The 18,540-nt window shown below is 44.0% G+C and overlaps 1 protein-coding gene across 3 annotated transcripts in view; it reads right to left on the bottom strand.

Annotated features, from left to right (window-relative positions):
• Positions 1–4,519: 4,519 nt before the first annotated feature.
• The window catches only part of LOC135552751 (E3 ubiquitin-protein ligase TRIP12-like), a 56,256-nt gene continuing 42,235 nt past the window's right edge, over positions 4,520–18,540 (bottom strand). For all 3 annotated transcript variants that reach the window (XM_064984568.1, XM_064984570.1, XM_064984569.1), the window contains exons 27-42: positions 18,341–18,498; positions 16,412–16,485; positions 16,101–16,300; positions 14,994–15,121; positions 12,138–12,289; positions 11,559–11,701; positions 9,000–9,156; positions 8,713–8,811; positions 8,383–8,497; positions 7,936–8,090; positions 7,469–7,633; positions 6,930–7,094; positions 6,693–6,806; positions 6,479–6,573; positions 6,269–6,372; positions 4,520–5,921 (exon numbers count right to left, since the gene is read on the bottom strand). In XM_064984568.1, coding sequence (XP_064840640.1) covers positions 5,725–5,921; positions 6,269–6,372; positions 6,479–6,573; positions 6,693–6,806; positions 6,930–7,094; positions 7,469–7,633; positions 7,936–8,090; positions 8,383–8,497; positions 8,713–8,811; positions 9,000–9,156; positions 11,559–11,701; positions 12,138–12,289; positions 14,994–15,121; positions 16,101–16,300; positions 16,412–16,485; positions 18,341–18,498 — 2,221 coding nt within the window. In that variant the 3' untranslated portion in view covers positions 4,520–5,724. The remainder of the gene's footprint in view (positions 5,922–6,268; positions 6,373–6,478; positions 6,574–6,692; positions 6,807–6,929; positions 7,095–7,468; positions 7,634–7,935; positions 8,091–8,382; positions 8,498–8,712; positions 8,812–8,999; positions 9,157–11,558; positions 11,702–12,137; positions 12,290–14,993; positions 15,122–16,100; positions 16,301–16,411; positions 16,486–18,340; positions 18,499–18,540) is intronic.

Here is an 18,540-nt window from a genome sequence, read left to right as displayed (position 1 = left end):
TATTCCACATCATATTCATAGAAAACAGATGGCCATTTCTGCTAGTTTTACCACAGAGTTTCAGCTAAATAAAGCTGGTCACAATTCACATTTGGAATGATGCAGAGTATTTGCTGCACCACATAAGAGACATTCCACAGTGGAACTGGGAACAGATCTCCATCTGCTACACTGGAATCAGAGCAATAATCCAACTGATAAGCTCTTTGAAAACCAAAACATAAGAAGAACAAATCTTGGTACAATGATTCAATAATCCATGCATTCTGGAAATGCTATTAAGTCCAAAATTTATGGGCGGAGATAGAAACTTGGCTGTCAGAAGTATTACAATGAAAATATACTTCTAATCCATCTGTTTGCATATTTCAAGCCATGTCATATGAGGGTGCAGTGAGATACCCGATGGTTTGAACGATACTCTTCCTGTCAATTACCTTGAAAGAAACGTATACTTAAAAACTTGAAATCAACCAATCCTCGTTAAGACAATGGAAAAATCATGTGCTTCAATATCTAAATATTGAAAGACCGTGGGCGATGGAGATGAACGCAATTGAGGACGTGGTGGAGAGTAGTGCAGGCACTGGAGATAGGCGTGAGAGTAGGAGGGTCTGGGCAGGTTTGACGCTGTTGATGTTTGTGTTCGTCTGTATGTTGTCTTTTGTAAGTGTATGTTTTGTACAATCGTGGCAAAAAGTTTTGAGAATGACACAAATATTAATTTTCACAAAGTCTGCTGCCTCAGTATGTATGATTTACATATACTCCAGAATGTTACGAAGAGTGATCAAATGAATTGCAATTAATTGCCAATTAATTGCCATGCAAATTAACTGAATCCCCAAAAAACATTTCCACTGCATTCCAGCACTGCCACAAAAGGACCAGCTGACATCATGTCAATGATTCTCTTGTTAACACAGGTGTGAGTATTGACGAGGACAAGGCTGGAGATCACTCTGTCATGTTGATTGAGTTCCAATAACAGACTGGAAGCTTCAAAAGGAGGGTGGTGCTTGGAATCATTGTTCTTCCTCTGTCAACCATGGTTACCTGCAAGGAAACACGTGCCGTCATCATTGCTTTGCACAAAAAGGGCTTCACAGGCAAGGATATAGCTGCCAGGAAGATTGCACCTAAATCAACCATTTATCGGATCATCAAGAACTTCAAGGAGAGCGGTTCAATTGTTGTGAAGAAGGCTTCAGGGTGCCCAAGAAAGTCCAGCAAGTGCCAGGACCGTCTCCTAAAGTTGATTCAGCTGCGGGATAGGGGCACCACCAGTACAGAGCTTGCTCAGGAATGGCAGCAGGCAGGTGTGAGTGCATCTGCACGCACAGCGAGGCGAAGGCTTTTGGAGGATGGCCTGGTGTCAAGAACGGCAGCAAAGAAGCCACTTCTCTTCAGGGACAGACTGATATTCTGCAAAAGGTACAGGGATTGGACTGCTGAGGACTGGGGTAAAGTCATTTTCTCTGATGAATCCCCTTTCCAATTGTTTGGAGCATCCGGAAAAAAGCTTGTCCGGAGAAGACAAGGTGAGTGCTACCATCAGTCCTGTGTCATGCCAACAGTAATGCATCCTGAGACCATTCATGTGTGGGGTTGCTTCTCAGCCAAGGGAGTGGGCTCACTCGCAATTTTGCCTAAGAACACAGCCATGAATAAAGAATGGTACCAACACATCCTCCGAGAGCAACTTCTCCTAACCATCCAGGAACAGTTTGGTGACGAACAATGCCTTTTCCAGCATGATGGAGCACCTTGCCATAAGACAAAAGTGATAACTAAGTGGCTCAAGAAACAAAACATCGATATTTTGGGTCCATGGCCAGGAAAATCCCCGGACCTTTATCACATTGAAAACGTGTGGTCAATCCTCAAGAGGCGGGTGGACAAACTAAAAACCCACAAATTCTGTCAAACTCCAAGCATTGATTATGCAAGAATGGGCTGCCATCAGTCAGAATGTGGTCCAGAAGTTAATTGACAGCATGCCAGGGTGGATTGCAGAGGTCTTGAAAAAGAAGGGTCAACACTGCAAATATTGACTCTTTGCATCAACTTCATGTAATTGTCAATAAAGCCTTTGACACTTATGAAGTGCTTGTAATTATACTTCAGTATTCCATAGTAGCATCTGGCAAAAATATCTAAAGACACTGACACAGCAAACTTTGTGGAAATTAATATTTGTGTCATTCTCAAAACATTTGGTCACGACTGTATTGTTTGAAAAATTTATTTTAAATCGTACAAAAAAAGGAATCAGAGCAATAATCAAAACTATACACCCTCTCTTCAAATACTCTACATTACTAAGCAACCAGTTTCCATGGTGATCCCGAGGGGACCTGTACACTTGACAGGCATTATAGCTGTAATGACAGCGACTCTTATTGTTTCTCTCCATCACCTTCAGAGAGAAGCCCAGAGGTCAGTTCATTCTCCACCCAACCATGAACTGCCTTCGATGTGAATTACCTCTCACCCTGCTCTTACACCAAACTCTGCCTATGAATGGTTCTAAAGACCTTCAAGGTGAAATAAAACCTTAGCAAGTTGCAAGAATCTAATTAAACAACTTTGCATGATAAATATAAAAGAACGGTTATGAGTCTCTTAATGATCTTCAAATACCTTGATGAAATACCATTCTCTCAATCAGGATCTTATAACGTCAGAACTGTAAAAGCTCAGGAGTTTTAAATTATGTCCCAAATGGTACCCTACTACTACCTACACCACTGTTCAAAAGTTTGGGGTCAGTTAGAAATGTCCTTATTTTTGAAATATTTTATTTTTTTGTCCATTAAAATAACATCAAATTGATCAGAAATACACTGTACACATTGTTAATGTTGTAAATGACTATTGTAGCTGGAAACAGCAGATTTTTTAATGGAATATCTACATAGGTGTACAGATGCCCATTATCAGCAACCATCACTCCGCAGCATCCCGGAATCGCCTCTTCACTGTGACCATGCGTGTAACCATGCGGTGTGGTCGATATAACGCACGGTGGTCGTGAAAAGCATGTCAGCCCTCTGAGTCCCAACTCTCTATTTCCATAATGAGTCTTCGCACAGGCCAGTAAATCTGTCAGCTCAACCACTTTACTCATCTCACAGAGAGCCAGGTACTGGAGCCAACTTATCTGCTTGCATGCTTTAAAAAATAAAAGGTAGAGAAGGTTATGGAGTTACTGGTTCTGGCAGTATTGTATGTAACCATACATGACTCAATATAACTGGGATTCTGACCCGTCATGGTGGTGCAATCCCTTCACTGACAAGGTCCTATCAATAAGCTGATGAGGATTTATTGGCACATTAGACTTTCAATGGTGCCCCAGGACAGACTAAATGTAAGTCTGATTTAAGAAAGTGAATAATTCCCTTTGTAGTTGACTGCAAAGGACACTTGGACTGTAGAGAAGAAAAAAAACATTACTCAGTGGGATCCATTTATTGGCCATTTAGTGATATCACTTGGCAAAGACATTCCATTATGCAACAAATGATGCAGAACTTAAGGCAGCATTGAGTGTGTGCTACAGGTGAAACTGTAGCACAGCAGTGGACCCTATGCTTATTTGCTGTATCTCCAAAGCCTCACAACCCACTTCCTCAAATCTTACAATAAAAAGATTGCCGTTTTGAAACTGCAGTAAAAGTGTAGTAACTGCAGTCTGTGGTATTCTGGACACAGTAATTGCAGAATAACTAGTTATACTGCACTAGAACTGCTAAATTACTGCAGTAAATGTTGTACAGTATTTGCAGCATACTGCAGTTATACTGCACTTGACCTATTTATTCAGTGTACTGCAGTTCTACGGCACTCTGAATGCAATCTTTGTTCTAAAAGGGAAGAGTTTAGACTCACCCTGCTGGAGTAGGAAAGGAAAACAAATTACTCTGGAGGTGACATTCAAGACACCTCTCCGCCTGTCCCCTAGCCATCTCCCTGGCTGTGACCCTACTGAGGTCACGGCCTACTCTGAGGGTCTCAGGAAGAGTAGGGATATGCAAAACAAAAACATTTCCAGTTCACACATGTATTAATACACACTTGTACATGTGTAAAAAAAAGACAAATAAGCACCAAATTATACTGTATATCTCAGTTATGTTATGTCCAATTCCATGTCCCTCAGAACATTAATGGTTCTAAAAAAAAAAAATACAAAATAAGTGAAGTTACCTATAATGAGGACAATTCAAAAACGTACATTTTACAATGCAAGTTAATATATACACACACACTCAGTTCATACGCAAGACCTTTGTCCACCATTCACTGGAACATCAACCCTTCAAGTGCTCCTCTTAATAAACCATGACAGAATTGGGTAGGGTCAGTGGTAATCAACTGTTAATATAAATTAGGTATGTTTTAAATCAAGCAACTCCTACCCCCATTGATCACCTCCAAGACTATCTCAGTCAGATCCACAGAATGAAGGATGAAAGGAAGAACAGGAGGATGGATTAAATAAAGAGAACACAGATGAGTCAAACAGTTACTTTATTTTATGTTCAGGTAAAAACATTAACCTGATGCAGTAAATTATTGCAGATCTTAGAAACCAGCACATGAACGATTGGGCCAGGAGAGAATTGAGTGGGGCCCTCCCCTGGCCACAGACTGCAGGTGCACAACAAGGTTTGTTCCAAGCCAGCAGCCAAAAAAAAGACAGCAAGAAGAAATTGAAAATTAAAAAAAGGTGAAGCAGACATCCCCACCTCAAACCGGGCATGAAACTGCATATAAACTCTTATTCCATAAATGAAATGCTATCTGGCCGTGAAACGATAAAATGAGTCCAGCCAAATGGGTGCGCTCAGCTACAATAGGGATTGGTGGGGGGGGGGGGGGCTCAGAGCTTGGCCTAAGCCAGTCAGTCTGTCAGAGCGCACTCCCTCAGCGTCCATCTGAGACACACTACTCTAAGTGAGAGCAAAAAGTAAGTTAACTTATTCAACACACTGGATAACTCTTATCATGTTTGAGCTGAAGCTCTTTGTAATTATAGACCAGAACACAATTTCAACTTGGGAAAAATATATATATATATAAAAAAAAAAGCTGTCATCACTACCCGCAGTCAACCAACTCCAACTCTCATTTCCAAAAAATTTATACGCAAACACACACAAAAGGAGGGGAAGCAGAACCAAAATGCAACACACAAACTGGGGCCGGGCAGTATAATACAGGAGAACAGAATGGAAAACAGACAAACTTGAAGGGGAAAGGAGACATGAGAACAAAGAGCTATTCTATCAAATGTGTAGAATGAGCAGTCTGGAATTTTTTTCTGTACAAATTATCTTTGGAGCTAAAGTGAACCTTGCTTGCTCTATGGACCTCCACCACAGACATTCACCACTGAGGAAACATCCCTTTAAATATCACACAGCAATGCATTTTAAAATGTAACTCAAGTTTTTTTTTTCCTTCTTGTTTTTTTTTTAACATTACTCAACTGATAATTTTTTTGTTTTGTTCTGTGAGTCATTTAACGCCTTTTTTGTAGGAGACAGGGGCAGGAAATGTATAACTCAAGTCCTTTAATTTCTGCAAGCTGTGTTCTCTAACAAGAAGGCTGTACACACTTGGCCTTGATGTAGGTGATTACAAAAAGAACTAAAATGAAGTCATGATTTCGTCAGTTTGCTGTAGAAGGCATTTTGAATGGGAGAGACTGCGGGATCAGGACAGGTGGAAGGACTGCTGGCCCTCACGGGCCGCAATCAACAGTTTCTTGCGCATTATCTCGATGCTGGAGTAGTCCGGCAGCTTCAGGTAGTTGACACAGGTCATAACCGACGGCAGGAAGTCGTCCGGGTTCTCAGTCGACTCAAATGTCTTCCGCACGATGGTCAACGGCGGGTTCAGACTACGGAAACCTGGAGAGAAGGAGGTGGCATGATCAGAATCAGCTCAAAACTGCCATGGCTTGATTTGTCTGTCGACATACTTTGTTGTCTTGTCCTATTCTCTGTACTTGAGGTCTGATATTTTCATGTGCATTTGTGGGTTTCCAGTAGAGTGAGCAGTGTCACATTCATTAGTTTACTAAGTGCATGAGGGTACGACATAACTACAGCATCAGTTAAAGTGCATTGCACACTGAAAACATGTCACCCAAAGTGTGGGATTGTTCAATTCTCAAATCGGAGAATGGGACCACTCAACTTCGGAATACAACAAATCTTTAAGTGTGTATGGTGAGTATGTGTCCATGACCACTCACCTCCAACAGGCAGCCTTGGGCTTCCTGTTACAAATTGTAGGAAAAGTCTCTGCTGTTCTGCATCGAAACTGCTGAGCACGTCAAAAAGGAACCTCACAGCACGACTGTGGACAAAAACAGATAAAACGTCAAACCACTGCACTCTGACAAGTCCTAAACATGACACGAAGTGTAGGTCTGGTCAGAGCTCTGGTCAGTGGAGTAACTCACCTGTCATGCGTGTAGCCGTGGTCGGGACGACAGCACTCCATCAGGGTCTTGACGTCCCAGGTCTCGGACTTGCTGCCACAAAGCAGCTGATCCAACTACAGGCGGAAGGAAGAGCACAGAGGGGGTTGGCAACGTGACATCCTGAAGATGTCACCTAAATAAATGCCAAACACCTAAATAAATGCCTTTTGGGATTATTGATAGCAGTACTCACCTCTTCAGGGTAGAAATACTGCAAGTGATGCAGGGGGAAGACTGACTCAAACCCTTCCCTGAAAGATTCAAACTGCCGGGACACACCTTCGTTCATCGTCCAGTAGACCACCAGCTGTGGAGAGAATGGGACCAACGGTCAGCTCCATAAGGAGGTGGACACTGGTTTGTGGAGAGTCTATGTAGGAGCGATGTATGTGTGTGTGTCTAAGTAAGTGTGTGTGCACGAGCTACCCACCCTGAGGTACTCCTCCAGATTGTAGATGGTGACAGGGATATCCTTGCCTCCCTTCTTCAGCTCGATGTTGGGGAAACCGGGGAGGGTAAAGTCCAGGCCCAGATCCTCCACAGAGCAGCCGTTCATGTTGAGACTCTCCAGCGCCTGCTGCAGGGTCTCCCTCGTCTAGGAGGAAACAGGCCTTTTATTCATATGGGGAACGTAACATGAAAAGCATCAATCTGATAGGGAGGGGCCATAACGGTTTTACACTCCACCAAGCACTCTCCTTAGCAAAACATCACTGACACTTGAGTACAGCTGCAAATTCTGACACACATTAAATTTACATGTGGACTGCAGAGCCCTTTGCGCAGTGCGTAGGGAGAGCCACTAAGCGGATGTCTATTGGAGTGTAAATCAAGCCTTACTAAAGCTACCACTATGAACCCCATCTCTGAGAAAGACCTCCATAAGAGTATCCAAGTTCTCATCACCAAAGACAAATTGTAATGACTGAGGTTAGCTGCATCTGGGGAGGTTGTGTATCGGGGACTGACTTGGGAGCGGTCCTGCTCCAGCCTCCTCTTCTGGCGGATGATGTCCTCCAGGTGCTGGATGGACTTGGCCACGCCCGGGTCGATGTTGATCAGGTCGTGGGAGCTGATGGAGGTCTCGTGCCGCAGCATCCACTTGTAGAAGGGCAGCCCCAGGGGCAGGTCCAGCTGGGAGGGAGACAGGTGTTAGATCAGCAGAGGGCTCCCTACTGAGAGGTTCAGGTAAGTGTACAATTCTGCTTGAAAGGTGAGAGCATGTAGGAAGGCTGTAGAAGAGGGGAGTTAAAGTAGGAGCGCAGAAAAAATTAATATACAAATAACCCTTATTCTGGCAAACAGGGCTTAAGGCAAGTAATGTAAGTGTAAAAACCACTCCAAAACTACTAAAAGTGAAGGTCTAGAAGCATTAGCAGTGTAGACTAACACAGAGACTGGTCCACTGGTCAGAGGTACAAAGTGTTACTGTTTACCAGTCTGAAGTCCATTATAGCCTTGGCCATCAGCTTGCCCAGGAAGCGGAACTTCATCTTGATTTTGGCGATGTGTGCCGGTTTGGTTGTCCTGCCAAAGGGAACGGCAAACAGCCCTCTGGAGCTGAACATGTACTTGGTCCCTTCTTGGCTTCCTGGGAGAAGAGGAAATTTAGGGAGAGGAAGAGTTGTTCCAATGTGGGTCTCAAAGACAAGCTACTCAGCAATGATCCGTCCTCTTTAGGAGCCCATATCTCTGCATGTGACTTAACAGCTGCCACCCAGGCACATCTTGGAAAACTGTAGGAAAGCCTTTAAATCTAAAATAAATCCTATTTCTGTCCAAATTACATTTGGTTGTTTGTTGCAGAAATCACTTTAAAATTATTTTAGGAGCTCCTATTTAGAGACAAATATATTCCCCAGAGTGTTGGAGTAGAAAGTTACCTTTTGGGTTGGACAGGGCGACCTCCTCACCCCTCCACAGCCCGAGGTCGGCCCTCTGCAGCTCCTGGGAGACCAGGGCGTAGAACTCCAGGGTGGGACCCAGCCCTGTGCCCACCTGACAGAAGGACAGAGACCGGGGGAGTAAGGGAGAGAGAGAAAGAAAGAGGCAGGAGAGCGATGGAGCTTCTATCTAGATAAGTCTAGGGTCATGTTCAAAATCTACCCCCCCAAACGACTCCAAGTTCTGTGGTACCTTATGAGAGGGACAAACTCAAAATGGAGGTGATTGAACAGTGCTCTGTAATGAGGGTGTGAACGCATGTACTGTACCTCGTTCTCATACTGGATCTCCAGCATGGCTCTGGAGCTGCCGAGGTCCTGCATCACTGACTCCGCCTGCTTCAGCAGCTCCTCACGGTTTATCGTTCGCTAGATACAGGAGGAAGAGTAGAAATAAGGAGTTAGTGAAAAGACAAACAGGAGTCGGTAGAGTACAAAAAGCAGGCTGGATATTTTTAATTGGTGATGTCCACTCCTCTTGGCTCCACTTATTAAACCCATTCCAGAAAGGCATACATCGAGTCGATTAGGTGACATTACACCAAAATATTCAACACCTTTTTTCTGTCGAGGCGGGGTGCCACACGGCTGTCCTGGGAATCTGACTGGTTGATCTCAGGATTGGTGTCGAGGAGGCGCTGCATGGCCCGGTCGCGGTCAAAAGCAGTCACATAGAAGAGCATCTGCCGTGTATCGAATGGGAAGAAGAAGGGACTGGGGAGAAGGGAGTAACAATGACAGTTGGTCAAAATGCAAAGCATCTATGTACTCACCGTACAGTTTTTTAGGTACACCCATTACACTGAACAAAAATATAAAACACATCATGTTAAGTGCCGGTCCCATGTTTCAGGAAAAATGTCGTTAACACATTTGTTCACATCCCTGTTAGTGACATAATCCATCCATCTGACAGGTGTGACATATCAAGAAGCTGATTTGACAGCATGATCAGAACACAGGTGCACCTTGTGCTGGGGAAAATACAAGGCCACTAAAATGTGCAGTTGTCACAACACCAGATGTCAAGTTTTGAAGGAGCATTGACATGCTGACTGGAGGACTGTCCACCAAGCTCTTGCCAGAATTTCTCCTCCTCCATCCTTTTAGAGAATTTGGCAGTACGTCCAACTGGCCTCACAATGGCAGACTAACCACACCAGCCCAGGACCTCCACATTTGGATTCTTTACCTGCAGGATCGTCTGGGACCAGCCATCCGGACAGCTGATGAAACTGTGGGTTTATATAACCAAATTATTTGCACAAACTGTCAGAAACAGTTTCAGAGAAACTCATCTGCGTGCTCACCAGGATCTTGACCTGACTGCAGTTTGGCGTCTTAACAAACTTCAGTGGGCATATGCTCACCGTCGATGGCCCCTGGAACGCTAGAGAAGTGCGCTTCATGCATGAATCCCGGTTTCAACTGTACCGGGCAGATGGCAGACAGCGTGTATGGTGTCGTGTGGGCAAGCAGTTTGCCGATATCAACGTTAGGAACAGTGCCCCATGGTGGCAGTGGGGTTTTGATACTGGCAGGCATAAGCTACGGACAACGAACACAATTTTATCGACGGGAATTTCAATGCAGAGGTACTGTGATGAGATCCCAAGGCCCAGTGTCGTGCCATTTACCCGCCACCGTCACCTCATGTTTCAGCACGGCCCCATGTCGCAAGGATCTGTACACGCTTCCTTGAAGATGAAAATGGCCCAGTTCTTCAATGGCCTGCATACTCACCAGACATGTCACCCATTGGGCATGTTTGGTATGCTCTGGAATGATGTTTATGACGGCTTGCTCCAGATCCTGACAATATATCCAGCAACGTCGCACAGCCATTGAAGAGGAGTGGGACAACAATTCACAATCAGACTAAAATTCTATGTGAAGGAGATGTCGCACTGCATGAGGCAAATGGTCACACCAGATCCAGACTGGTTCTCTGATCCACACAACTACCGTTTTTCTTTAAAAGGTATCTGTGACCAACAGATCTGTAATACCAATCATGTGAAATCAATAGATTATGGCCTAATGATATTTTTTAAATTGACCGATTTCCTTATATGAACTGTAACTAAGTAAAAACTTTGAAATTGTTGCATGTTGCATTTATATTTTTAGTCAGTGTAGTACCAGGTCTGACCCTTCTTTGCCTCCAGAACAGCCAGAATTCTGTGGGCCATTCTACAAGGTGTCAGGAAACATTCCTGATGAGATGGCATCCCGCAGTTGCTGCAGAATGGAAGGCGGTGCATTCATGCGAACAGCCCGATCCATCTCATCCTAAAGACACTCTATTGGGTTGAGGCCACTCAAGTAAATTGAACTTGCTCATGTTCCAGTCTGCTCTTCCACTCAATTGTCCAGTGTTGGTGATCGCGTGCCCACTGGAGCCAATTCTTGTTTTTAGCTGATTGGAGTGAAACCCGGTGTCTGCTACAATAGCCCATCCGTGACAAGGATTAACAAGGTGTGCACCACTACTGGTCCACTTGTGGCCCGCCTGTTTGCACGATTCTTACCATTCCCATTCGATCTCTCGTCCGGTTTTCGCCGAAAGGAAAGCCATTAACTGGACGTTTTTTTGTTTGTCGCACCATTCTTGGTAAACCCTAGACACTGTCTTGCGTGAAAAGCCGAGGAGTGCGGGGTTTGAGATATTGGATCCGGTGCACCTGGCACAGACAATCATACCACACTCACTTAGAAATGGCAAAAAATGTGACCTAACGTTCAATCAAACAGTAACTGAATGCCTCGATGCCTGCTTTATATAGTTGGCGACGTGACTCCCTGTGTGTAGGCGCGATCCATTTTCGTGGAAGAGGTGGTGTACCTAATAAACAGGCCAGTAAGTATAAGTATAAGTATATATATATATATATATATATATATATATATATATATTCAGTTGCTTATGTGGGGTTAACCTTGGGCCTGGAAGAGAAAATTGAAGTCTCAGTTTACTTCCTGAATTGAAATAGAGTTGTCCCCAACCTTGGTCTAGACATGCGGTTTGAGGACATTGCATTAGTGAATACTCGGTCAAATATTCAAGAAAAGCTAGGCAGGTTTTTGTGGGTGTTTATGAGCTGAAAAGTAGTTACCAGGTCTTGCCGAGCTCTGTGAGCCAGGTGGGGATGTTGCCAGTCATGATGACCAGAGGGTCCTGCAGCTGTCGGTTGGCCTTGGCTGTCAGCTTACTGTTGATGAACTCACTGGTGGGGATGATCTCCTTAGAAACAGCATTCTGAAAAAAACAACCTCAGTCTACTGGAACTACAACACAGTGCCCCTTCTCTGATGCAAAGAAACAGGGGGCTAGGTTGTTTGAATGCAAAAAAAGACCATTGTGGGCAACTGTGTGCACTAAGACAGCTGTCTAGCTCGCAGACAGTTACAGTCATATGGTACACTGTGGTTTACCTTCAACAAGCGCACAAAGACTATAAAGATATCTTTAGCATTATGTAGAACATGACAGACAGTGGGCAGACATACAGGCTTGTGTCACAAATGGCAACGTATTCCCTACATGGTGGACTACTTCTGACCAGATCCCTATTGGTCCTGGTCAAAAGTAGTGCATTATAAAAAGGTTATAGGGTGCCTTCTGGGACTCAAGAAGTATGTTCAGTAAGTGCCAGTATCTGCGGGCTGGAGAGGGGATAGGACAGGCTACTCACATCATACAGGTAGAACCAGTAACTACTAATGGAATGCAGCACCCTCAGCAACAGGTTGACATCCAGAGACGGGTCGTCGAAGGTGATGCTCTCTGGGGGTTCTGACATGAGGTACATCTCCAACGGGCTGGCCACGCTGGGACACACACCGTCTGGGAGAGGAGAGAGCAAGTCAGGGTCATAATTCGTGCACACTGTAGCAAAACATTTTGCAATGGGAAACAAAAACAAGCGTTTCTTATTGGACAAGGACAGGTAGTCACTTGTTCGTTCTTTTCTTCCGTTTTGCGGACAATGAATACGACACAGATGTGGTAGCTAAACTAACATGATACACTATACATTGTGAGATAAGGATTTGAGTGGATAGATTTAGTGTAGGTTAAAGAATGGTCAAATATCCTATGTAGTGCACTACTTTCAATGTAATAGGGTGTCATTTGACTGTAAAAGCGCTTTGGCCAGGGGGTTAGTGCAGAAGCAAAGTTTTGGAAATACATTTGGTTAATTGATTAGACAGACCATATCTGTGGGTTTGTGTGAAGAGGTCATCTCAGGTCACTAATTCAGATGGTAAAAAAAATAAGTAAATTCAACAGTCACTAAGCACCGGCCCAGAATTTTGCGCACACCGATGGATAGCAACTGTAGTCCAACACCTCGGACAAGCTCATGTTTAAAACCCTTGGAAGCCAAAGAGGGCTATGATTTTATTGTATTTTTTAACTATGATACATGAAATATAGAGCGTGTTGTAATATTTTTCAAAAGCAAAATTATACTGAGGTTACATTGTTTGCTCGCTAGCAACGTACTAGACCATTCGGAGGAGCAGAAGGGAAATATATATTTTTTGCACCAATCTCCGATAGTGTAAGGACACTGATCGGCTACCATATGGGGCCAAAAGTGTTTATTGGGATCTCTTCTTGAAGATAGTGGTTTCCTTATGTTTTTTATTTTACCTTTATTTAACCAGGTAGGCTAGTTGAGAACAAGTTCTCATTTGCAACTGCGACCTGGCCAAGATAAAGCATAGCAGTGTGAACAGACAGAGTTACACATGGAGTAAACAATTAACAAGTCAATAACACAGTAGAAAAAATGGGGAGTCTATATACATTGTGTGCAAAAGGCATGAGGAGGTAGGCAAATAATTACAATTTTGCAGATTAACACTGGAGTGATAAATGATCAGATGGTCATGTACAGGTAGAGATATTGGTGTGCAAAAGAGCAGAAAAGTAAATAAATAAAAACAGTATGGGGATGAGGTAGGTAAAATTGGGTGGGCTATTTACGGATAGACTATGTACAGCTGCAGCGATCGGTTAGCAGATGTTTGAAGTTGGTGAGGGAGATAAAAGTCTCCAACTTCAGCGATTTTTGCAATTCGTTCCAGTCACAGGCAGCAGAGAACTGGAATGAAAGGCGGCCAAATGAGGTGTTGGCTTTAGGGATGATCAGTGAGATACACCTGCTGGAGCACGTGCTACGGGTGGGTGTTGCCATCATGACAAGTGAGCTGAGATAAGGCGGAGCTTTACCTAGCATGGACGAATAGATGACCTGGAGCTAGTGGGTCTGGCGACGAATATGCAGCGAGGGCCAGCCGACTAGAGCATACAGGTTGCAGTGGTGGGTGGTATAAGGTGCTTTAGTAACAAAACGGATGGCACTGTGATAACCTGCATCCAGTTTGCTGAGTAGAGTATTGGAAGCTATTTTGTAGATGACATCGCCGAAGACGAGGATCGGTAGGATAGTCAGTTTTACTAGGGTAAGTTTGGCGGCGTGAGTGAAGGAGGCTTTGTTGTGGAATAGAAAGCCGACTCTTGATTTGATTTTCGATTGGAGATGTTTGATATGAGTCTGGAAGGAGAGTTTACAGTCTAGCCAGACACCTAGGTACTTATAGATGTCCACATATTCTAGGTCGAAACCATCCAGGGTGGTGATGCTAGTCGGGTGTGCGGGTGCAGGCAGCGAACGGTTAAAAAGCATGCATTTGGTTTTACTAGCATTTTGATCGCATACAGGCCCTTCACTAGTGGTTTAAAGACAACGTTACATATAGGGTTAATATAACTGGTTCTCCAAATGCATGCAAGCTAGCTAAGTTGGCTATATTCAAAGAAAATAATGCTCATGTGCTGTTGGCATGAGCCAACAATTAAGAGAGCACTTGGCAGAAAAAGTAAGAAAACTCAGGAAACATTGACACATTTATCCTATTATTTTTGTTGCCACAAAACGACCTCCATATTTCCATGGGTTACCTTCAGATGAGTCCCATGATACTCGTGGGGGTCGTAGAGCAAAACAGAGAACATCCTCGAGTCATCTTTCCACTACAGGCGTTTTCGTGAGAAGACCAATTTTCGGGAATGTCTCATGGTTGGAAAAGCACCGCTATAACTCAGCCAACTTCAATCGCAGATGCGGAAGGACGACATAGGCAGACAAGGTGGATTTAGACGCAGCCCATGCAAAACATCTGTAGCTTAAACTGACATGTCGATGGGGATTCTTAATTTTTTAAAACTTAGATTGACGCACGGGTTCGGAAATAGACTTAAGGATTAAAAAGCATTTGAGATCATTGTGAGGGGTTTTCTCCAGTGGTTTGAAAGATTAATTGGGCTTCGTGAAAATGTTGAACAAGGCAAGGCTTAGCGAAGGGTCTGTTAACTTGTTTCAAACAGAAGAAGCAGGTCAGCTCACTCCCTCCCCACTGTAAGGAGTACATTAGAGTTGTACAATAAAATAAACCAGCAGAACTTGTCTCTCAGTCTCCAGGCCAGTAGACAACACAGACACCCAACTAGGCCCAGAGGTGGTGGTAGTGGTTCCTACCGTGCCACAGCTCGTCCTGTTTCTTGGCATTGCGGGGCGAGGTCTTGGTGGGGGCAGTCTGTGCCCGGCCCCTCTTCCCTCCCACCACATCCTTAGTGCCATCCTCATCCTCCCTCACTGGCTTATACCTAATGGGATAGAGTGTCTCTACGTAAAGCATATCGTGGAACATGACTACACTGCCATGTCAGTTGCATTTGATCATAACTCAGCCACCTATTAGACATGTGTGTTTGTGTGTGAGACATCTCAACCCTAACAGCCACCCACTACAAGCATCAGTCAGATACGTTCAGGACCAAATGCAGGTAGATTTAGGTATTGGCGGGCAAGAACGTCCATTTCACCCACCACAACGGCGGGTGGTCAATTTGCAGGGCTCTAGTGTGAGCATTACATTTGCGACTAAAAATAGACAATTGCACATGTGCTTATACTTAGAAAAATGCTGTAGTAGTCATTTTACACAGTATTTCTGCTGTTGTTTCATAGCACAAATAAAAACGGATCCTACATCCTACCTCAAGCAGCAACACTGCCTGGCAGGGGAACTAAGCTCAGTGAGTGAAGTGATGATAGATACATTTTTTGGAGGCACTGGGCAGAGGCATAAAAGATTGTCTAATATATTCTGTTTTTTTTCACAAGTTCAGTTGTTTTTCAACGTTAGTTTGAGTCTGCTGCGTCAACTGAGAGCGAAGAGAAGCCTTAGATGCCAAATCTTAGACATGTGACTGGACTTGGGTGGCCCCTATGGCCCCTACTATGATAACCATGTGCCCTTAAAGGGGCAGCAGAACATTTTGTGTCTGATCATTTTAATAATAATAAATAAATAAAAAGGTTAAAAAAAATGAAATTGAGCAATACACTACAATACTTCTTACTAATACATTTCTTGTTTTAGAAACATGGTCATCCATTTTCTGTAATTACAGCAAAAAAATATTTTGGCTGATAAAACAAATCTGAGGGGCTGGTAGATTTTCTCATCTCCCTGCCACAGTGGCTGGTGGACCAAAAACACAATTTTAGGCTATGGTTGGGTTCGTTAATCAGTCCAGCCTATAGACTGGTGTGTGTGGACATCCAGCGTAAAGGAGATACCATATGGTGTGGGTTTTGGTCCAGATGCCGGCCCGTCCGAGCGGGTTGGCCTCGTCATCTGTTGACTCCCTCTCCTCCTCTGCCTGCAGGCTGAACTGCCGCACCGCCTGGTAAACCGTCATGTTGTAGGGCAGCAGGTGGTCCCCGATGTAGAACTGCAGCCGGTGGCGCACGCTGCCTGAGTTCAGGAACTGGGCCGCCTGGACAGAGATAGATGGTCAAGTTAGGGTGAAGGTAACATCGTTATTGGTGGGGGAAAGAGGTAGTATCCAATATGGAGAGTATTTTGCAAGGACAATGGAGCTACGTACCAGAGATTCATCAATTTCATCGTCTGAACCATCATCGTCGCTGTCCTCATCCTCCTCTCTTATTCGTCCGTAACCTGAAGAGACAAAAGTCCCATTGAGCACGTCAGCAAGTTAACCATAAATGTCAGTAATACAAGGAGACATTCTATTCTGCCAGAAGTGAAGGACAGAAATACTCTGGGAAGGAACTTGAGAAAGCAGCCCCGTTGGATTAAGATCATTTGTGGGTGACCTACAGTGCCTTGCGAAAGTATTCGGCCCCCTTGAACTTTGCGACCTTTTGCCACATTTCAGGCTTCAAACATAAAGATAAAACTATTTTTTTGTGAAGAATCAACAACAAGTGGGACACAATCATGAAGTGGAACGACATTTATTGGATATTTCAAACTTTTTTAACAAATGAAAAACTGAAAAATTGGGCGTGCAAAAATTATTCAGCCCCCTTAAGTTAATACTTTGTAGCGCCACCTTTTGCTGCGATTACAGCTGTAAGTCGCTTGGGGTATGTCTATCAGTTTTGCACATCGAGAGACTGAAATTTTTTACCATTCCTCCTTGCAAAACAGCTCGAGCTCAGTGAGGTTGGATGGATAGCATTTGTGAACAGCAGTTTTCAGTTCTTTCCACAGATTCTCGATTGGATTCAGGTCTGGACTTTGACTTGGCCATTCTAACACCTGGATATGTTTATTTTAGAACCATTCCATTATAGATTTTGCTTTATATTTTGGATCATTGTCTTGCTGGAAGACAAATCTCCGTCCCAGTCTCAGGTCTTTTGCAGACTCCATCAGGTTTTCTTCCAGAATGGTCCTGTATTTGGCTACATCCATCTTCCCATCAATTTTAACCATCTTCCCTGTCCCTGCTGAAGAAAAGCAGGCCCAAACCATGATGCTGCCACCACCATGTTTGACAGTGGGGATGGTGTGTTCAGGGTTATGAGCTGTGGTGCTTTTACGCCAAACATAACGTTTTGCATTGTTGCCAAAAAGATCAATTTGGTTTCATCTGACCAGAGCACCTTCTTCCACATGTTTGGTGTGTCTCCCAGGTGGCTTGTGGCAAACTTTAAACAACACTTTTTATGGATATCTTTAAGAAATGGCTTTCTTCTTGCCACTTCCATAAAGGCCAGATTTGTGCAATATACGACTGATTGTTGTCCTATGGACAGAGTCTCCCACCTCAGCTGTAGATCTCTGCAGTTCATCCAGAGTGATCATGGGCCTCTTGGCTGCATTTCTGATCAGTCTTCTCCTTGTATGAGCTGAAAGTTTAGAGGGACGGCCAGGTCTTGGTAGATTTGCAGTGGTCTGATACTCCTTCCATTTCAATATTATCGCTTGCACAGTGCTCCTTGGGATGTTTAAAGCTTGGGAAATCTTTTTGTATCCAACTCCGGCTTTAAACTTCTTCACAACAGTATCTCGGACCTGCCTGGTGTGTTCCTTGTTCTTCATGATGCTCTCTGCGCTTTTAACGGACCTCTGAGACTATCACAGTGCAGGTGCATTTATACGGAGACTTGATTACACACAGGTGGATTGTATTTATCATCATTAGTCATTTAGGTCAACATTGGATCATTCAGAGATCCTCACTGAACTTCTGGAGAGAGTTTGCTGCACTGAAAGTAAAGGGCCTGAATAATTTTGCACGCCCATTTTTTCAGTTTTTGATTTGTTAAAAAAGTTTGAAATATCCAATAAATGTCGTTCCACTTCATGATTGTGTCCCACTTGTTGTTGATTCTTCACAAAAAAATACAGTTTTATATCTTTATGTTTGAAGCCTGAAATGTGGCAAAGGTTCGCAAAGTTCAAGGGGGCCGAATACTTTCGCAAGGCACTGTATGTTCCACAGAGTGAAAGGGCTTAAGTCAAGTCAGTAACTCAATGCAAAGAGACAGTTCCCAGTGCTCACCTCGGACCACCAGGTAGCGTTCAATGGCCTGTACCAAAGCCAGCGGGTCAATTTTCACCGGGCCCCCCTTCCACTGCTTCACATTGGTGCAGTCCGGGTGCCTCTGCAGCTGACACTTGAGTTGGTGTGTGTTAAAGAACTTCAGAGCCTGAGAACCTCTGAAGAACACGCATGTCAACAGACAAGATCACAATGATACA

The sequence above is a fragment of the Oncorhynchus masou genome, chromosome 13 (genome assembly GCF_036934945.1).
Source record: "Oncorhynchus masou masou isolate Uvic2021 chromosome 13, UVic_Omas_1.1, whole genome shotgun sequence".
NCBI classification, from domain to species: domain Eukaryota; kingdom Metazoa; phylum Chordata; class Actinopteri; order Salmoniformes; family Salmonidae; genus Oncorhynchus; species Oncorhynchus masou.
This window is presented reverse-complemented; position numbering and strand designations above follow the sequence as displayed.